General features: G+C 42.7%; 1 protein-coding gene across 1 annotated transcript; it reads right to left on the bottom strand.

Annotated features, from left to right (window-relative positions):
• Positions 1-985: 985 nt before the first annotated feature.
• On the bottom strand, positions 986-19436 carry NARS1 (asparaginyl-tRNA synthetase 1). Its single transcript, XM_066352719.1, has 15 exons — positions 19289-19436; positions 18006-18088; positions 14783-14848; positions 14590-14682; positions 14415-14504; positions 13433-13511; positions 12137-12207; positions 11242-11328; positions 8519-8740; positions 8226-8425; positions 7714-7849; positions 7028-7141; positions 4294-4425; positions 3856-3987; positions 986-2165 (listed from the first exon to the last, which is right to left on the bottom strand). Exons 1-15 carry the CDS (start codon positions 19329-19331, stop codon positions 2034-2036), a joined length of 1680 nt encoding a protein of 559 aa, XP_066208816.1. The 5' UTR covers positions 19332-19436; the 3' UTR covers positions 986-2033.
• Positions 19437-19733: the final 297 nt, after the last annotated feature.

The following is a 19733-nucleotide window of genomic DNA, read 5'->3' as shown; positions in this document are numbered from 1 at the left end:
TCTCTAACACTCGGAGCTGGCGTGCTACCCAGCACCAAAGATGGAGTTTTTGGTGCCAGCATCAACTTAAAGGGCCACATCAGGAACAGGTGTCTCGGAGGAGTTGAGAAATAACAGCCCAGTGAGGAGACTGCCACAAGATCAGGGACGCGGAACCAGGTGTCTGTGTGCTGGGCACCTGGCAGGGACGGGTAGGGCTGTGACACCTGGGTCATGACAACCACGCAGTGAAGGGAACGCGAGCCCACCTGTGTGAGGTTTGCCACTCACTGGGCTCCGTTCCTTGGCCTGATGTAACCACGACTTAACTCCCCTTCCCTATCTAATGCCACAGCTCTACCTCAGTATTTAGTTTTAAAATAATTTACACAATTAAAATTTAAGATAATTGAGTCTAACTACTTCACCTAAATTTTTAAAGATTTATTGATTTTTAGTGAGAGGGGAGAGAGAAAGGTGGAGGAGGAACAGGAAGCATTAACTCATAGTAGTTGCTTCTTATATGCACCTTGACCGGGCAAGGCTGGGATCGCAAACCGGCGACCTCAGCGTCCGAGGTTGACAGTCTACCCACTGTGCCAGTCAGGCACTCACCTAAATTCTGATCGCATAAGTTGCCTACTTGAATCAAAACAGAACTTATTCACATCCTTGTATTTTTTACTTAATGATACAGGCCAAATACACCACAAACGACCCAGTTCCATCTGGCACCTCACTTCATTGCAAAATAGAATACAACGCAGTATGTCCAAAAATAACAGAGAAGATTACAGAAAGATAGAGCTAGGACCCACATCTAATTTTTAAACATCATTCCTTTTCATGACCATGTAATGTTAGTAATACCTGCTAAATTTAGTAATATCTAATTTCATATTATAAAATTATATACATCTCATGAAAAGTAAAAAGATCAAGATGCAAACACATGAACTCATGTAAGACAGAGATGTTCAGCTTTAAAAAACATTAAGCCAACAAAGAGTTTTTATGTGTATCCATTTATTGATTGCTGGGGATACAGCCTGTGAATACATGACATGCATTTTGGGGGAGACACTAACCAACTCTGAAACGAAGCCATTCAACAAGCCCGCTGAGAGTTGATGAGGTCACATGGGTGAGGTTGGAGGGCGCGGTGGGGAGGATCCAGTCACTTAGGAGTTGTTATCAAGATTCTGGCTGCAAATTCTTTGGAACTTATTTATTCTTATTTAGGAACTAGCAGGAAAGAGGAAAGATCAGTCTGCCTTTAGCTTAAATGAACGCTACAAAGGATGCTATGCACTGAAGTACTGGAAAAAACTTTTTGCTCTTCAATTCAGGTAATTCCGTTTTTACAAATTCTTTCATGTCAATTCATATGCCTCAGCTATACAGATTTAGAAAAGATTAATAACTGATGCAAGAGACTATTCATTTGATTCCAGTATCTATTGTTAAATTATACTAATACTAGTAAATTTTACACCAGTGTCAACCTTCCCAAGATGTTTAACTGATTGATATAATAAAATGATATAAATTAAAGAATTTCAGTTATACTTAAAAGGACAGAAAGAACTGGAATGTCTTAGACCATAATTAAAAACTGTTGAATTACATATATATATATATATAGCATATGTATATATAGATATAAATGGTGCATATACATATCATTCTATATACATATGAATATATGTATATATATATATATATATGGTATCTACGTTGCAAACATTATAACCTGTAATTAGATAAAATGCTGAAATGTATTCACAGCAGCAGGGTTACATGCCATGTATTTCTCCCAAATTGTGTAATGGATATCTTTTCTTAAAATGACAACATCAATGTCATTTTATGTCCCAGTGTTTTAGACTGCTTTTTGTGGCAGCAGGACTAGAAAACAAAGAGAAAACTAAACCAGCTACATCCTAAAGGAATAAAAAAAGGGAAGATCTTGGCTTTTTGTTCTTTGAGAGGCAGTCTGGCGCTCCATGTTCTCGTACGGTCCGCGTCCTGTCGTCGCGCTCTGGGAGGACTGGTTATGGCTTGCAGCGCTGGACGAAGCGAGGGTACAAGCATACATCTCGGATGTGATACCTGTTCAGGATCCAGGTTAAGAACCGTTCCAAGCCCAAGCCATATCCTCCATGAGGACAGGTGCCATATTTTCTCTGTTTGAAAAAATATAGCAAAATAGGCTTAGTTTACAATTTTGTCTAAAATACCCGTAGTTAAAATTTTCTACTGTGAAATGAGGTAATTTATTGCGGTTAAGAAGTCAACTCTTTGTGTGTGTGTGTGGCAGAAACAGAGAGAGTCAGAGAGAGGGACAGACAGACAGAAAGGGAGAGAGATGAGAGACATCAATTCTTCGTTGCAACACTTTAGTTGTTCATTGATTGATTTCTCATATGTGCCTTGCCTGGGAGGCTACAGTAGACGGAGCCAGCGACCTTGGGCTCAAGCTGGTGAGCCTTGCTCAAACCAGATGAGCCCATGCTCAAGCTGGCAACCTCGGGATCTCGAACCTGGGTCCTCCACATCCCAGTCCAATGCTCTATCCATTGCGCCACTGCCTGGTGAGGCTCAACTCTTAATCTATGTACCTTCATGGACATGCAAAGAAATAATTTGGTAGGAGCCTGACCTGTGGTGACACAGTAGATAAAGCACTGACCTAAAACACAGGTTGCTGGTTTGAAACCCTGGGCTTGCCTAGTCAAGGCATGGATAAGAAACAACCACAAGTTTATGCTTCCTGCTACCCCTCCTTCTCTCTTTTTCTCTCCTCTCTCTAAAATCAATAAATAAAATATTTTTAAAAATTTTAAAAAGGCCTTGGCCAGTTGGCTCAGTGGATAGAGTGTTGGCCCGGCATGCAGACATCCTGGGTTTGATCCCTAGTCAGGGCACACATTAGAAGCAACCATCTTTTTCTCTTCTCCTTCCTCTCCCCCTTCTCTCTCTGCTCCCCTCTCCTAGCCAGTGGCTCGATTGGTTCACACATTGGCCCCGGGTGCTGAGGATGGCTCAGTTGATTCAAACATTGGCCCAGATGGGGGCTGCCAGGTGGTTCCTGATTGGGGAGCATACGGAAGTCTCACTATCTCTCCTCCTCTCATTTAAAAAATAAAATAAAAAGGAAGATTTGGGTATGAAAAATATGCCAGGGATTAAGTGCCACCTTGAAAAAAAGAGATTTCAAACTTTTAAACTAAGCCAATGTCCCTGTTTATAAGAGGAAAATGAAAGATAGCTCTAGATATTGGTGAGCTCTAGTGACACATTTTTAAAAATTCAGTAGCTATAAGCAAGGCCAGAAGTTAAATAAGTTTTCAAAAGAAGTTAACGTTATTAGCCAAAACCAAAACTAGCAATATTTACATGACACATTATTATAACCATGAAAGTGAATACTGTACAGTTTTTTGTGTGTGTGACAGAGACAGAGAGAAGGACAGATAGGGACAGACAGGAAGGGAGAGAGATAAGAAGCATCAATTCTTTGTTGCGGCACCTTAGTTGTTCATTGATTGCTTTCTCATATATGCCTTGACTAGGGGGAGGTAGAGCTATAGCAGACCAAGTGACCCCTTGCTCAAGCCAGCGACCTTGGGTTCAGGCTGGTGAGCCTTGCTCAAACCAGATGAGCCCGCACTCAAGCTGGTGACCTCGGGGTCTCGAACCTGGGTCCTCCGCATCCCAATCTGACGCTCTATCTACTGCACCACTGCCTGGTCAGGTGTGAATAGTTTTTTAAATGTCAAAGGCCCACCCTAAATTATTTTCTTTACAATTTTAATTTATGCAAAACTATTACAGTGAAAACACTTTAAAGAGCATTAAAAAATTTGTTTTTACCTGATCTGTGTACCAGTAATAGGGAGTGGGGTCAATTCCCTCCCTTTTGTAACCTGCCAGGATCTCTTCACTGTCCCAGATGCGCATGGAGCCTCCCACAATCTCACCCACATTGGGCATCAACACATCAACCTTTGAACACAAGTAAATCAGATGCAGTTACAACCAGGCATTCAGTTGTGGCCCTGCTGATCACAATTAAGCCCCTAGAGCTAAAGGAGCACTATGATCATGCAAAATTAAAATATTCAAATTCTGTGATTAACCAAGGTCTGTAAAACTCTATCAGAGGACAAAAAAGAAACTTCTTAAAATACTGTCATATATTATAGATTTATAATGAAATATTTTCCATGAGCTACGTGTCTCATTCCAGTGACAACAGTCCCCACCCCCTTAAAAAGCAAAAGGACTAATACTATTCGAAGCACAACTGACAGACTCGGTGAGGCGGGAATCCTCAGGACATCGCTGCATATAGAAGGACTTGATCTCTACAGGAAATCGACACAGCAAGATGGGTTCGTTAATGGTGTCCGTCATCAGTCTCTCCGGAGCTTCTGGGATATCCTGAGGTTAAACAAGACTTCATTAACATCTACCGCTCAAAATGCAGCCGGACAGAGCAGCTCTTTCCCCAGTAGCTGCCTCCATCTTACTAATGCAACACAGGAGAGAATGCGCCCCACTGGAACCCGTACACATGGCTGTAAGGGACAGTTTCCTTCAAAAACAAATTTATTTAAAAACTCAGTTATTAAATGAACTATAAAAAGATGTCTCTTTCCACAATATAGCTTAAGTGCCATGCTGCTTGAGGAATGAAACCCACCCGAAAATAAGAAACAAAGCACCCAAGTCATTATCACTTCAACTAGATAGGCTCCGTTATCTTCCCAGTGGCCAGGGTTCTCTCTCTGAAGCAAACGTGGTCCAGAGTCCCTCCCATAAGGCATCAGACAGTCAGTGAATACTCCAGAACATCACTGATGGACACACAGTGCGTGTTATTAATAACAACCACTTTAAACTCTCCCATTATCTGCACTTCTTTCCTATTATAAGAAGTCTTATCTGCTTCAATGAGAGTAAGACCCCACCATAAGACAAACAACCAATGTCAAATTTTAAGTGTAAGCACACCTAGAATTAATCTGTTTCTCGCTTGAAACATCCTTCAGTAAACCACACATAAATTCTAGTGAAAACCGGCTGACCAGGTGGTGGCACAGTAGATAAGAGTGTTGGACTGACACGCAGAGGACACAGGTTTGAAACCCTGAGATCACCAGCTTGACTGCGGGCTCATCCGGCTTGAGCGCAGGCTTACCAGCTAAGTGTGGAGTTGCCAGCTTGAACATGGGATCAAAGACATGACCCCAAGGTCGCTGGCTTGAATAAGGGGTCACTGGCACAGCTGGAGCCCCCTTGTCACAGCACACATGAGAAAGCAATCAATGAACAACTAAAGTGCCACAACTATGAGTTGATGCTTCTCATCTCTCTCCCTTCCTGTCTGTTCCTATCTCTCTCTCTAAAAAAAAAAAAAAAAAATTCATTCTAGTGAAAACTGGAAACTCTCGTCCCAGTAAAAACTGATGAGTGAACCGGGCAAGACTCACTGATTTGTCTGCAGCAGGAACTGAAATGGAGCTTAGCAGTCCCCTGGCCCAGATGTTTCCAAGCTCTGACCCTTTGAGCCCTGTGCCCTCTAAAGCGCAGAGGGGATATGGCAATGAATGGGAAAGCTCTGGTCGCTCAGCCTTTATCTGCTTTACATTCTAGAGTTCTGCATAAGATTTAAGTGGGGGAAAGAAGGGTCTTATTGCATATTCCAAAAAGTCTAAAGACTGTTTATCTCTTCTAGTACCCTCATGTGTATAGGTGTAGAGTAAGGGCTGATACGTTCCGAGGGCTTCCTGGGCCAGGGACCCGGTTAGGCATTTTGTTCAGTGAGTCCTCACATCTTTGCAAAGTGGATCTCATACCCAAGGCAGAAATAAGGAACCAGGGAGCAGGGTCACTGGGCCTTCAGTTACACAGAAGTAAGGATGGAAGTCTGAGCTAAACCCACCCAAGAGGCCTTCTTATTCAAAGCTGGTGCTCTATCCACTCAATCACATCACTTTGCTAAATATTGGGTAATAACATTTCTCAAATTTTAGATTCAAAATTCTATTATACATCATCAACTGAATTCATGAAACAATAACAGTAATTTATATAGGTCAAGTCTATTGTTTGTCCTTTGTAAATTCCTTCTAAAAACAAAACAAGACTCTAGTTAGCAGTAGTTACATTTCATCGGTAGGCAGCTGGGTTTGCAAATACTATGTAAGGAATGGTTAAGCCTTTGAGTAGTACAAACGTTCATGTACGTCCTCATGCCTCCTGATCATCCAGAGTACGATTTATTTTAAAAATGTGTAAGGCAACATTAAAAAAAGGCAAACCACAAACTGGTTATCAAACAAACATGATTTTAAGTTAATAAAACTGTAATTGGAACTAATTTCATTTCTTGAAAAAAAAACTCACTCCCGGAGTCAGCGAGCATGAAAAAACTCACTGCTGGCACTTAGTGAGGCTTAGAGGAGGGTTAGCATCTCTACCCCCAATTCCCGCAGGAGGGTGGCCCAGGCAGACAGATGCGCGCTCAGTTTATCTGGGCTACTTCTCGGTATTGCACCTTAACCAGTGGCTATTTTCTTCTTCGAATCCTCCAAAGGAGTTTGACTCATTGTTTTGGGGGGAGGAATCCTTTTTGAAAGAGCCAGATATTTTCTCCAGACAAACAAATATACACACCCCCCCCCCCCAACATTTTACATGTGATGTCACAGTTCACAACTTTCTGAAACCTCCTGCCAGCCTAGAGAATCACACCAGAGATCATGCCTGATCACGGAAGAAGAGAAAACAGGCAAATGAGTGTGAAAGCTAAAAATGTGCTAACACTTATTGAACACTACAGAAAGGCACAGGTCTAAGGCTTACCCTACAGCTGTAAGTCAGTGACTGAATCCTCAGCCAACCCCACGGAGAAGGTTCAGTCTCCATTTATTTGAGGGCAAGCAGACGCCTCCTGCATCACGGGTTTAACTAAGCAGAAGTAGCAATCCACTTAAACACAATGCCGCCTTTCAAACAATGATTAGAAAGGAAATCAAACCTCTCCAAATTCATAGAAAGTTCCATCTTCTTTCTTTATATTGTGTTCTTTTAGCCACACAATAGCATCTGAATAGTTCATCCGTCTGAAAGGCCGTTTGGGGGGCTTGAAGTTCTACAGTGGAAGGAAAAATACAGTGTACAAAAAGAAACCGTCAAAGCTAAAACTTCCATTTTAAGAATAATTACTGAGTATTACTGCAAAGTATTATTTCACAATAAAAATCAATGAGGACATTTCTAAAGTGAAAAACATGAACTTCCTGCTACCTAAGTTAAACTATTATAAAATTATAGGCAATGATATTTCTTTTTTTAATGCATGAGTATGAAAATACTTTATTTTTAAATGCTTTCACTTTTAAAGTACTCCCCTGAAAGGAATGGCCAAAGTATTAGATAAAAGAGGTTTCAAACTTTCTGTTTCAGACTCTGATTCGAGGGGAAGGTGAGGAGACCTGACACACAGCCGGAAATCTTTGTGGTTCCATGCAAGGGGACTAACTCCAGCAAACTCATTATTCTCTGAACCCACTGGTGTGAAATTATATTGTTGTTATTTTCAAAGGCTATTCTTCTTTTATTGAAATGCAAGTCACTGAGCACCAGCTATATTGCTTATTACGTAGCCCATTTAATCCAAAAACAGAATCATAATTTTGTATTTCCATAAAATGCTCGACCTACCGGGTTGAGCTCATACACTATGCTCGCTGCAGGCGATTTCAAGACTCTGTCCACCACATCACAGACCAAGTCCTCCAGCCGGTTCAAGAGGTCCTCGAAGGTCAGGAAAGGGCACTCTGCCTCCACGTGAGTGTATCTGAAGATGACGACACTGGCTCAGAAATGCTCATTAGTACTGAGCTGCTCTTGCACAAGGATTTTAATGGTCCAGAAAGGTAAACTTCCAGCCTTGCTAGCAACCGCCACTTTTCCCCTTTAAATAGTGCATTCTTGTTTATTCTTTAACACATTAAGGATCAAGGCAAAGTAAAAGGAAGGCCTTAGGTAGCAATGGCCTACGAGGCAAAGCTTCTCCCACGGATTCAATTTCAATTAGCTTATGCAACTGTCCTTCCTATATCCTCTTAACCAACACATTTACATAGATACCCTTTGCCTACATATAAATGGCTTGCCTAAACATATTTTCTTTAAAATTATTTTAAAAATAAAAATTAAAAGACAATTCATACTCAGCCAAGTGCCTTCGTGTTCTGGATTGTTCCGCCCTATATGACTGTGCAATACAAAAAACATCTCCCAGCGCCGGAAGGCAGGTCTCCAGGTAGAGCTGAGAGGACTGGGTCAGAAATGCCTCTTCCCCAAAGTAGTCAAGCCTGAAGAGAGTAGCACCGCCTTCTACCTGTGTCTGCACTAATGTTGGCGGAGTAACCTGTTCAAATGCAGAAAGGCCTATTGAGGGCACCTCCACTCATGCGTAAGAGGAACACGGTATCATTTGCAGAGATGCCGAATGCACGCTTACTTCACAGTACCCCCGATCAAAGAAGTGGTCTCTGAAGCACCGGGTGACCATGGAGCGTGCTTTCAGGATTCTGGACACGTTTTCTCCTCGGAGCATCATGTGTCTGTTGTTGAGCTGGACATCAACATCAGACTCCTCGTTGATCAAGTTGTCGGCCCCTCCCGCAGGGGCCAACCCGATCAGCTCCCAGAAGTCACAACTCAGCTCATGGCCCCCAGGAGCCTACATTTTTAAAAAGGGGGCGGGGGATGAAAGGGAAGGAAAAGAAAACAAAAAATTTACAGTAGTAAAGATTTTAATTTACGTCAAAATGCAATAGATTCAAATAATCAGTCTTTCTGACTTCACCTCTTGAGAAGCTGCCCAACCCCCATAGCACGTCAGTTAGACTCTTATCTTGAGTACCACACACAGACATACTAGTCATTCAAGGAGCCCAGGAATGACTGAAACAACCTTCCTGCTTGCCACTACCTGCCAAAGAGATAAGTATGTACAAAAGAAATGATATTTATATAAAAAGCCTTATTGGAACTGGGACTGGGACGACAACTGGAGTTTGTGGAACAAAAGCAAGTAAGTTTCACCACCCTCCTTGGACCCCTGCGACTGTCCAGATGTCTGTGGTCATCAATCATCTCCTGTCCTCAAACCCTGTTCCCGTGACATAAAAGACACCAGAAGTCTGTACTTTTTCAAGATGGGACGCTAGTCTGTCATCACCTCGGCTTGCCGGCTTTCCAAATAACGTCTATTTACGTACCTCAACTCTTTGTCACCCTACTGATGGGCTGCTGTGTGGCTAGCAGTTTGAGCTTCTGGGCTTTTAATGCATTACAAACATTTCTGGTAAGCAGATAATTCTAAGAACCTCATCTCTATTAGCCTACCCTTCTAACAGACCCAATAATTCAATTTTATATTGATATATTTAATATTTTTTTATTTTATTTATTTTTTATTTTTTTTATTCATTTTAGAGAAGAGAGAAAGAGAGAAAATGGGGAGGAGCAGGAAGCATCAACTCCCACATGTGCCTTGACTGGACAAGTGCAGGGTTTCGAACCGGCAACCTCAGCATTCCAGGTCGATGCTTTATCCACTGTACCACCACAGGTCAGGCCTCTTTCCTTGTTTAATTAAGTGAGAGAAGGGGAGGCAGACACAGACTCCCGCATGTACCCTGACTGGGACCACCCAGCAAACCCCCTACCAGATGATGCTCCGCATGGCTGAGCTGCTGATCCGTTGTTTGGCAACCAAGCTATTTAAGCACCTGAGGTGAAGCCATGGAGCCATCCTCAGTGCCTGGGGCCAACTTTACTAGAGCCATTACCATGGCTGCAGGAGAAGGAGAAAGAGAGACGGGGGGAGAGGTGCAGAAGCAAATGGTCACTTCCCCTGTGTGCCCTGACCAGGAAATCACACCTGGGACTTCCACACACTGGGCCAATGCTCTATCGCTGAGCCAACTGGCCAGAGCCATATTTAATATTTCTTTCAGAATAAATACACATACAAGTTTTTAAAAAATTAAAAAGTACCCTGGTCAGCTGGCTTAGTGGATAGAGCGTCATCCCAGCATGCCAATGTCGTAGTTCCATCCTGGGTCAGGGCACATACGAGAAAGAATCAGTGAGTAAACAACTAAATGGAACTAAGTGGAACACTTAAGTTGATGCTTCTCTCTCTTTCCCTTCCCCTTTTTTCTCCCTTCCTCTTTCTCTCTCTCTCAATTCAATGAAAAATTTTTTATTTTAAATTAAAATGCAAACTTAAAAATAAAATAAACAATAAACCCACAACTTGGAGTAACTACTACTATTAACATTTTGGTATATCTTTCTAGCCTTTGCCAATAATTTAAAATAATATAGCATTCAGAGTGAAAAACTTCTTAATTGCAAAGATTTTACTAAAAAATTGTTTCTCTTTGGACCATATGTATAGTAAAAATTCAAATTCTCCCTGATAATTCTATTAAAAGTAATTCATTTTAGAAGCCACATATCATAGCAAGTGACATCACAAAACCACTCCATTTTCCAATCACATTAACTGCAAGGAAAACCCAGAGAACTTAGATCAAATATTCATTCTCAATATAGGTTCTTTTATATGAACTCCAACTCTTTTATCAATATTTCTAGTCTATTGGGTAGAGTCGAGTAGATGACTCTACCGGTGCCCTCTGGTGGCTGGTATGTCATGTTTGTTTGTTTTCTTTCTCAGTCAACAAATACGACCACAGTGCTAGTTATTTGAGCATTAATTACCAGCAAGTAACTGTAACTGGTACAGGTTATGTGCCTGTTGGCTGAGAAATAAACATCTCTCTGAATATAAGAGTTACACTGAACTTTTTTAAAAGAAGTTTTTAAATTCTATTCAGAAATTTTCAGACATAGATTACTATTCTTTCCTGAAACTTCTTGGGTAGATTGTTTATATTTCCACCTAGCTGAAAAGTTATTCACATACCCACAGCAAAGTAGCTATGTTATGGCCCATGAGGATTATTCAGGAATTCTATAAGGTTGGAAATCCCTGAGTTTGTTGTATATTATGAGCTGTACAGTGGGATTTCACTGGAAAAGGAAAAGACATGCTAAATTTGGCAAGTGCATCTTATTTGTGTATGTGTATACCAAATACCCAAAGCACAAATGAAGACACTACAAAACAAACATCTATTCACCCAGCGAGAAACTCAGCCCACTCACCTGCTTGCCCTTTGGGGTAAGATTCAGCATTCCATATACAGCTACACTACTCTCAGTGGACAAGACGACTCCATTGTAACACTGACACTATAAAAAGATCAAGTTCAAACTTAGTTACTCATTTACATTAAAATAGTCAAAAGTAAGAAGCAAAAGGAATTATTTACAAACAAGTTATCTGGTCTAAAACAATTAGATGACCATCAATGTTTATATTAATAAATAGCTATTTTTATAAAAAGACTTCTCTCTCTATATAAAAGTACATATATATGTAAATACATACATTATATACATAGGCATACATGACACTGGCTCATATCTCTTAAAAATATCTGAGAAGTTCATTTTCTTTTTCTTTGACATTCATACTGCTAAAATAACACAGAGCCCCTCTAAACTATGATTATCAATACTTCCTAAAATCATTAGAAAAGGGATGGAGAAATTTATAACAAAGGGACTAGGCTATCAACACCTGAACCCACAATTCATAAAGAAAATAAAATAAAAGCCCTAGCCCAGCTCAGTTGGTTAGGGTGTCCCCTTATGCCAAGGTTGTGGGTTCAATCCTTGATCAGGACACATAAAAGAATCAACCAATGAGTGCATAAATAAATGGAACAAGTCAATGCCTCTCTTTCTCCTTTCTTCTCTAAAATCAATAAATTAAAAAAAATCTGATTAACCCTAACCTCCAGCTTAATACCTCAGGATGCAACTGACTGAACCCAGACTGAGAATTTTCAAAGGCCAGTTTTTTTTTACAACAAATAAATGTCCATAACAGTTTAAAATATGTATACATATCCTAAACCTCCCAAAACTTACAATAAAGGTACCTACTGGAAAAAAGAAATCAGATTTTCAGCCACAAATAAGAGAAAATGGTTACCAAGTCGTCTGATAAGACACACTGAAGATACCCGGTACCGTCCCGCAACACCAGGAACATTAAATTCTTTCCTGAAAGCGAAAGAGAGAAATTCAGCCAGATTATTCTCAAAGCATTTAAAAGTCCTTTCTCCTAATTCAATCTTAAACAAAGGAAACTCCAAGGTTGGACACTGGAAGTTCAAGCCTCCCAGCTGGCCCCTTCCCCTGAAGTGTCCCCTGGGTACAGCACTATGCAGTATTTGGGAAGCACTGTATCTTCTTCATTGTACTTTCAAAGCCAATGTGATCCTCATGACGCAGATGATCGGGGGAAAGCAAGACAGTAAGCCACACGGATGAGGGACGATGACCATGAGCTGCTGTGCCCCCTTCAATGCTAACAGGACTGTGCACTCAGCGGGAAATGCAGAAATACCACCGTATAGAACCACTCTTTCCTACATATGTCTCATTTCCTTTTACAAAGGATTTGATACCCACTTACAATTAAACACATGTAATAAAATAATAAAAAGAGAAACGGGGCCCTGGCTGGTTGGCTCAGCGGTAGAGCGTCGGCCTGGCGTGTGGGGGACCCGGGTTCGATTCCCGGCCAGGGCACATAGGGGAAGCGCCCATTTGCTTCTCCACCCCCACCCCCTCCTTCCTCTCTGTCTCTCTCTTCCCCTCCCGCAGCCAAGGCTCCATTGGAGCAAGGATGGCCCGGGCGCTGGGGATGGCTCCTTGGCCTCTGCCCCAGGCGCTAGAGTGGCTCTGGTCGTGGCAGAGCGACCCCCCGGAGGGGCAGAGCATCGCCCCCTGGTGGACAGAGCGTCGCTCCTGGTGGGCGTGCCGGGTGGATCCCGGTCGGGCGCATGCGGGAGTCTGTCTGACTGTCTCTCCCCGTTTCCAGCTTCAGAAAAAATACAAAAAAAAAAGTTAAAAAAAAAAAAGAGAAACGGAAAGCAAAACTAGCAGGACCCAGGGAGAAGTAGAATGCAAATATATATACTAATTATGAAGGTCACCAAAACTGCCATGAAGTAAGTTTCAGATTTGGTGCTCCACTTTCTGCTTCCCATGAAATAATCAAGTTCAATTAGAAAATGTTTATTGGATACCTTCCGATCGCTGTGATTGTTCAGTTAAATAGCATTTAAATAACTTTTAAACTTTTAATAGTCATATTACATAAGAATAAATTTAGGATACCCCAAAATCAAAATGCCTCCACGTAAACGGTTTTACATTCCTCTCCACCTGAGACCAGGGACATTTAAAACCCAAGGAGAGGAGAGGGAGCCGTGCCACGTACCCTGCCTGCGCAGCCTGTGCACCCAGCCAAACACCTTCACTCTCTGGCCTCGGAATCCTTCCAACGTGTGAATCTTCACCTGTCAAATCAGAATAAAGAACATTTGACCAGCCGCACCATTTGCACGTCAACTTTTTCACTCACATTAGATGGATCCCAATAAAGTGTTAAAAAGTCACAAATGGTGCAAGGAGCATTTGAGATTTTGCTTCTCGGCATGTTGTCAGTTTGGCTCAAATAAACTCATAATTTGAGTCTTCTTAGTGCAAAACCAACAATGAGAAACACCCAGAATTTCAGCTATTGCTTCAGAGAATCAACAGAAAATAAATTCAGAACACAACAACCCAAGTGCACACACAGCCCTCTCCCTAGCCTCACAGGCCCTCCGGACACTCTGGGAGGGACGTTCACAAAGGCTAGCTTTTTCTTTGGGAGATGAAGCAGAGGAGATGCTCAGTAGAGGGGATGGTGAATATAGCCATGAAAACAGCTCTACCCTCAGGAAACGGAAAATCAGACAATTCAGCAGCAATCAGAACTATCTGAAATCTAAGCATGCACACTCACAGTCCAGCATTGTTCTAGAATAGGGACGAATCCAACTTCATGAAATTCACAAAATTTGTATCTATTTAAAAATCATGAAAATCATGGATTTCCAGCTCTTCACTTTATGCCGAGGAAACGGGTACTTCGGGAGGTGAAATCACTTGAGCAACACCACCCTGCGCAGCCAGGCGGGACTCTAAGCCTGCCAGTTTTTACAAGAGACAGAATCTGTTCAACACACAGTTACTAACCTTTATAAGAAAATGAACCTCCAAAGAACCACCAGCCTCAAAACTCTAAAACATTATTTCTCTCTATCCCTTCTAGAAGGAAAGACAGACGGACAGTGCAAAGGAACAACCACGCAGCAGGCCCGTCAGACACAGAAGTAACAGTTGGGCGTGTTTGCAACATGACATGTCACACTCACACATCTGGGCTCTGGAAGACTTGGATCGTTTTTAATGGCGATCTTCTTTGCTTCTTCCAGGTTCTTTTCTCTTCTCAAATTGTCTTCTGCCTAATTTAATGACGAAGCAATCTGTTAACATGGTTTCTAGTGGACTAACTTTTCAGATGTTCACAGTTGCAAACTCATTGCTCACCTCTTTCTTTTCCCGGGATTCATTCTTCATTTGTTCCCGATGCCACATTTTCTTAATGTTCTTCATCTGGGATTTAGAAATAACATCCCACCGCTAGAGAGAAAACACAGATATTTAATTTTTCAAGACCTCTGTGTTGTTATGAAAACTTATTCAGAAAATAAAGTTCTGTCAAGTTGTTGGTTCACTGTACCTCATTTTCTTTTTGTGAATCTACGTAAATGGTAGGAAATGGTTCTTTTCCCACTGTCATCAAAGCCTTGGATGGGGAGAGAGAAAAAGATAATACCCTTAATATTATACAATATTTGAGATCAAAATAAAACCTTAATTATGAGGTAGCTTCGAGCCAAGAAGAAAGCATAAAGACCCTAAGAGTTAAACTTCCATGTTGCTAGAATGAATGACTGGTTGACCTCCCAAGAACTTTCTGCTTAACCCTCTGGTCCTTTTGCAATAATTGCACAGTTTCCCAGCACGAGCAGACTGGAAGCAACAGATTTTAAGGGAAGCAGAGACCACAGTGAGGTATGCTGACAACAGAGGACACAGTTAATAACAAGAGCCAATTGCAGATCACATCGAAATGGTTAATCCTAAGAAACAGGCAAGTCAATTCTGAAACTCTAACACCAAAATAATGGCTAAGAATACAAAGGGCTAAGTTTCATTTAACTTGAAAAATTACCATATGCAGAATATCTCTTTCACTAATACTGGGACACATCAGATATTTCTGTGTCATTGAATATTTATAGTTTATACTTTTTTTTCTTGGTGGTGGTGGGGGGATAGACAGGAAGGGAGAGAGATGAGAAGCATCAATTCTTTGTTGTGGCACCTTAGCTGCTCATTGATTGCTTTCTCATATGTGCCTCGACCTGGGGGCTCCAGCAGAGCCAGTGACCCCTTGCTCAAGCCAGTGACCCCAAGCTCAAGCTGGTGAGCTCGTGCTCAAGCCAGATGAGCCCATGCTTAAGTCGGTGACCTTAGGGTTTCAAACCTGGGTCCTCAGCATCCCAGGCTGATGCTCTATCAACTGTGCCACCACCTGATCAGACTAGTTTATATTCTCTAAAAAAAAAAAAAAAAAAAAAAAAAATAGTAGTTGCCCTGGCCAGATAGCTCTGTTGCTGAGAGCACTGGACCAAAGTGATGAGGCTGCCAGTTCAATCTCTGGTGAGGCACACATACAGGAATAGATTGATGTCCTCCTGTCTGTCTATCTCTCTACCCTCCCCTTTCTCTCTGGCTAAAATCTATAAATACTTTTAATAAAAGTATTTTAAAAATTAAAAAATATATAGTTCAAAGTATGTAAAAGATAGATGTCTTATTAACTGCTTCAACTATTCCTTCAAATTTTCTCCCAAGTTATTAAGTCAACCAAGAAATGTAAGGAATATCCAATCTTAATATCTGAAGCTTATAAAAAAATGACCTTTTCTACAGGTTGTTTCCAAACCTAAAAGACAAGTTTCCTCTTTTTTTAACAGTAGTGCCAACTCAATGATTGGTACCCAGGAGAAAACCTGGATGTTTAAAAAATACCCCAAAATTCATTTAATGCCTGACCCACCACTGATCCCTCCTTTTATATCACTGAAATTGAAAGAGCCAAACTACAATGCCCCAAATCAGAATGGTACATCTTTGCTAAAAGCGACAGTCTGCAAACATTCACCTAAACAGTGTTGCCAGTTTGGGGAGCCCAAGTCACTCCAACAACCCAGAAATGGAGAAAGAATTCCCCCAAGAGTTAAAAAGTAAGATCTATTATGATCTTACACAAAAGCATACCAAACTGGAAAAAGAAGACAATGTTCCCAGGACAGGAACCCTTGGTAATAACCTAAATAAATGTTATAACAGCTAACAAAAGCAGGGATTGGCCAGGCACAAGTACACAGAAAAAAGCGCCATGGCAGAGCTTTTCCTAGCACTGCCCAAGGAGGGAGCTTTAACCATCTTCCTTACCTGGCTGGTGCAGACATTTCAGTTTAACAGGCAAAACTCACAGCAATTTTAGGATGGCTTGAGCCACACCTTAACATGAGGCAATCGGTTATGCATTCATGTTCTGAGTCAATGCTCTTGAAAATCCCCTCTGATTTGTAGTTAGCTTTCTACATAAGTTTGCACAGAGACTATACCAAGCTCATTTGAGGATTCCAGGCCCTGAGAAGTAAGAATACACTAATCAGTTAGCAACTGGCATCAAGCTCCATACTCAGAAGTTACTGAGTAGTGTTCTGAGAAATGGGCCCACCCTTGGTATGCTGATATAAAGTAGGTCCTTGAGTCTCAAGGCTTGGGATCACATCAGGTTCCAGCAGTAAATTCACCAAGAGACCTCCTAGGAGTCAGTTTGGAAGAAACATGGGCATGAGCTCAACGTACCTGAGGGAAACTGATTTTTGTTTTCTTTTGAGAGACAGAAACATTGATCTGCTCCTGTATGTGCCCTGATTGGGGAATTGAACTGGCAACCTTTGCACTCCAAAATGATGCTCCAACCAACAGAGCTTTTCGGCCAGGGTTTTATTTTTATTGATTTTTAGAGAGACAGAGAGAGAAGGGGGGGAACATTCATCTGTTGTTCCTCGGCCGTGCATTCTTTTGGTTGCTTCCCATGTGTGCCCTGACCAGAAATCCAAACCACAACCTTGTCATTTCAGGATGATGCCCTTAACCGACTGAGCTAACTGGCCAGGCAGGGTGCTGATTTTTATTTCAACAAAAATTGAAAACACTGGCCATCCGAATCAATGGGGAGAAATATTCCAAGATGCAATGCCATAGAAGGAAGACACCTTTTTAATTTTATTTTTTATTTTTATTTTTTGCATTTTTCTGAAGCTGGAAACAGGGAGAGACAGTCAGACAGACTCCCGCATGCGCCCGACCGGGATCCACCCGGCACGCCCACCAGGGGGCGATGCTCTGCCCATCCTGGGCGTCGCCATGTTGCGACCAGAGCCACTCTAGTGCCTGAGGCAGAGGCCACAGAGCCATCCCCAGCGCCCGGGCCATCTTTGCTCCAATGGAGCCTTGGCTGCGGGAGGGGAAGAGAGAGACAGAGAGGAAGGCACGGCGGAGGGGTGGAGAAGCAAATGGGCGCTTCTCCTGTGTCCTGGCCGGGAATCGAACCCGGGTCCTCCACACGCTAGGCCGACGCTCTACCGCTGAGCCAACCGGCCAGGGTTGGAGGAAGGAAGACACCTTTTTAAAATGTTCCAGTGAGCTTAGACTGAGATCTAATTTCTTGAAGCTATATATCTGTAAACAATCCTTACTTTCCCTTTTATGAAAACTCTGTTCAAAACCTAGTGCTTGAAATAAATTACTGACAAGTCACATAATGACTGCCATTGAGTCATTAATAACCCAGTCATTTTCATGAGAAGAGACACTACCTTTAGACCGGTTTTAAAAGGTTTCTCCTTGGTTCCATCACCAGTAGCATCACTTCCCTCTCGATCTGAGACGTATAGCTCTGCTGTTTTACAAAATGAGAATAAGTTACTTATTTGAACAATAATTACCAGTCATTTCATACTACAACTACTTTATCCATTCTTTACCTCTGTAAACAGAACAGCATCTGATTTACTAAAGTAAAAAGTGCCGTGGTCCAAAAAAATATATCAATTATTTTTCCATGCCTGTATTTCAGTGACATCCATCTCATAAAAAGGTTAGTTACAAATTTAGCTTTCTAAAATAATTTTTTCATTAATTGTTTTTTTTAGAGAGGAAAGGGGAGAGACAGAGAGAGAAAGAAATGTTGTTCTAGTTTATTTGTGCACTCATTGGTTGATTCTTGTATGCACCCTGACCCGGGATGGAATCAACCACATCCGCGGGTCAGAAGGACGCTCTAACCAATTGAGCTACCCGGCCACGGCCTGAAATAAATTTTGATCATTCAGTTTTGTGACACTGTGTCCATGTACTCGAGTTCCCAGTAACAAAGAAGGGCTTTGAAGTTGGCGAGAGCGGCCAGGCATCTTGGGATGTTGAGCCTTAAAAAAAGCAAGAGTGACCCTAGGAAACTCACTTAACCTTTCTGAGCTTATTTCTTCGGCTACAAAATAAAGAAAACAATCCCTATCTTGAAGGGCTGCACTAAGGCCGAAATAAAATCACACATACGAATCTCACACCCCAGTGCCGGTGCACAGATGTCAAAGAAATACCAGTTCCCTCTGGTTTTTGAAAGGAAACCGAAGCTCTGAGGTGACACAAACTGCAGTTCTCACAAGGGGTGAGTCTGATATCAATCCAGGTCTCCCCATTTATCCTTTTCTCCTGCGCCGTGTGGTCAACTTGAAAATCTCAAAAATGAGGATTCGGGAAAGAGGAAGCCTACAGGCCTGACGATCACTTGGGAGAGTCACACAGATGGAAGCTGCCCTGACGTCCGACAGCGTCTGAGTCTCGACTGCAGCACCGGGTGCTCGCAGGGAGCAGGGCGGGAGCGGCCGCCGCCCCCGCCCCGGGCGCCCAGGGCTGCAGGGGAGTCTCGTGGACCCGGCCCCTCCTCCCAACCCCCTCCGATCCTTCACGTCTAAGAATGGAGGCGCCCGTCCTGAGCCAGGCCATCCGTCAGTGCCGGTAATCGTCCTGAACGAGGCTCCTGCCCCAGGCAGGGGCCTCGCGCCACTTCCACTGCCGGGCGTCCTCGGGCCTCACTCACCTAGTACCATCCCTGCAGTCCTCCCGGTCACTTCCAAGGACATCGTCTTCCAACACGCCACCGCCCTGTCACCGCAACGTGCACGGGAGGCTTCCTCTACGCCAACGTTGCATCCTGTAATTTCGTGCGTAAGTCGCACCCGTGAGTCACGCTAGCGTCGCGGCGCCATTGGTCACGGGCGGTTAGGGGAGAAGGGCGAGCGTGGCTGAAACCGCCATCTTTGGGTCGGGCAGAGGCAACTTCCGGTTGGGCCGGCGCCCCGCCTACCTCGCGTTGTGGGATCTCGGCAGCCGGACGCACCCGCTCCCTCGCCGCGGGATTCGCTCCGGCCCCAACCGCTCCTTCCGTCTCCACCTCCCTGTCTTTACTTTCTCTGCTGAATTGTACAACTCTGCCCCCAGCTGTGGGCTCCACGCCCTCTGGGAAAGCAGACCCGAGGTTTCGT

The sequence above is a fragment of the Saccopteryx leptura genome, chromosome 11 (assembly GCF_036850995.1).
Source record: "Saccopteryx leptura isolate mSacLep1 chromosome 11, mSacLep1_pri_phased_curated, whole genome shotgun sequence".
Taxonomy (NCBI): domain Eukaryota; kingdom Metazoa; phylum Chordata; class Mammalia; order Chiroptera; family Emballonuridae; genus Saccopteryx; species Saccopteryx leptura.
The sequence above is the reverse complement of the archived record's forward strand: the minus strand, read 5'-3'. Positions and strand labels throughout refer to the sequence as shown.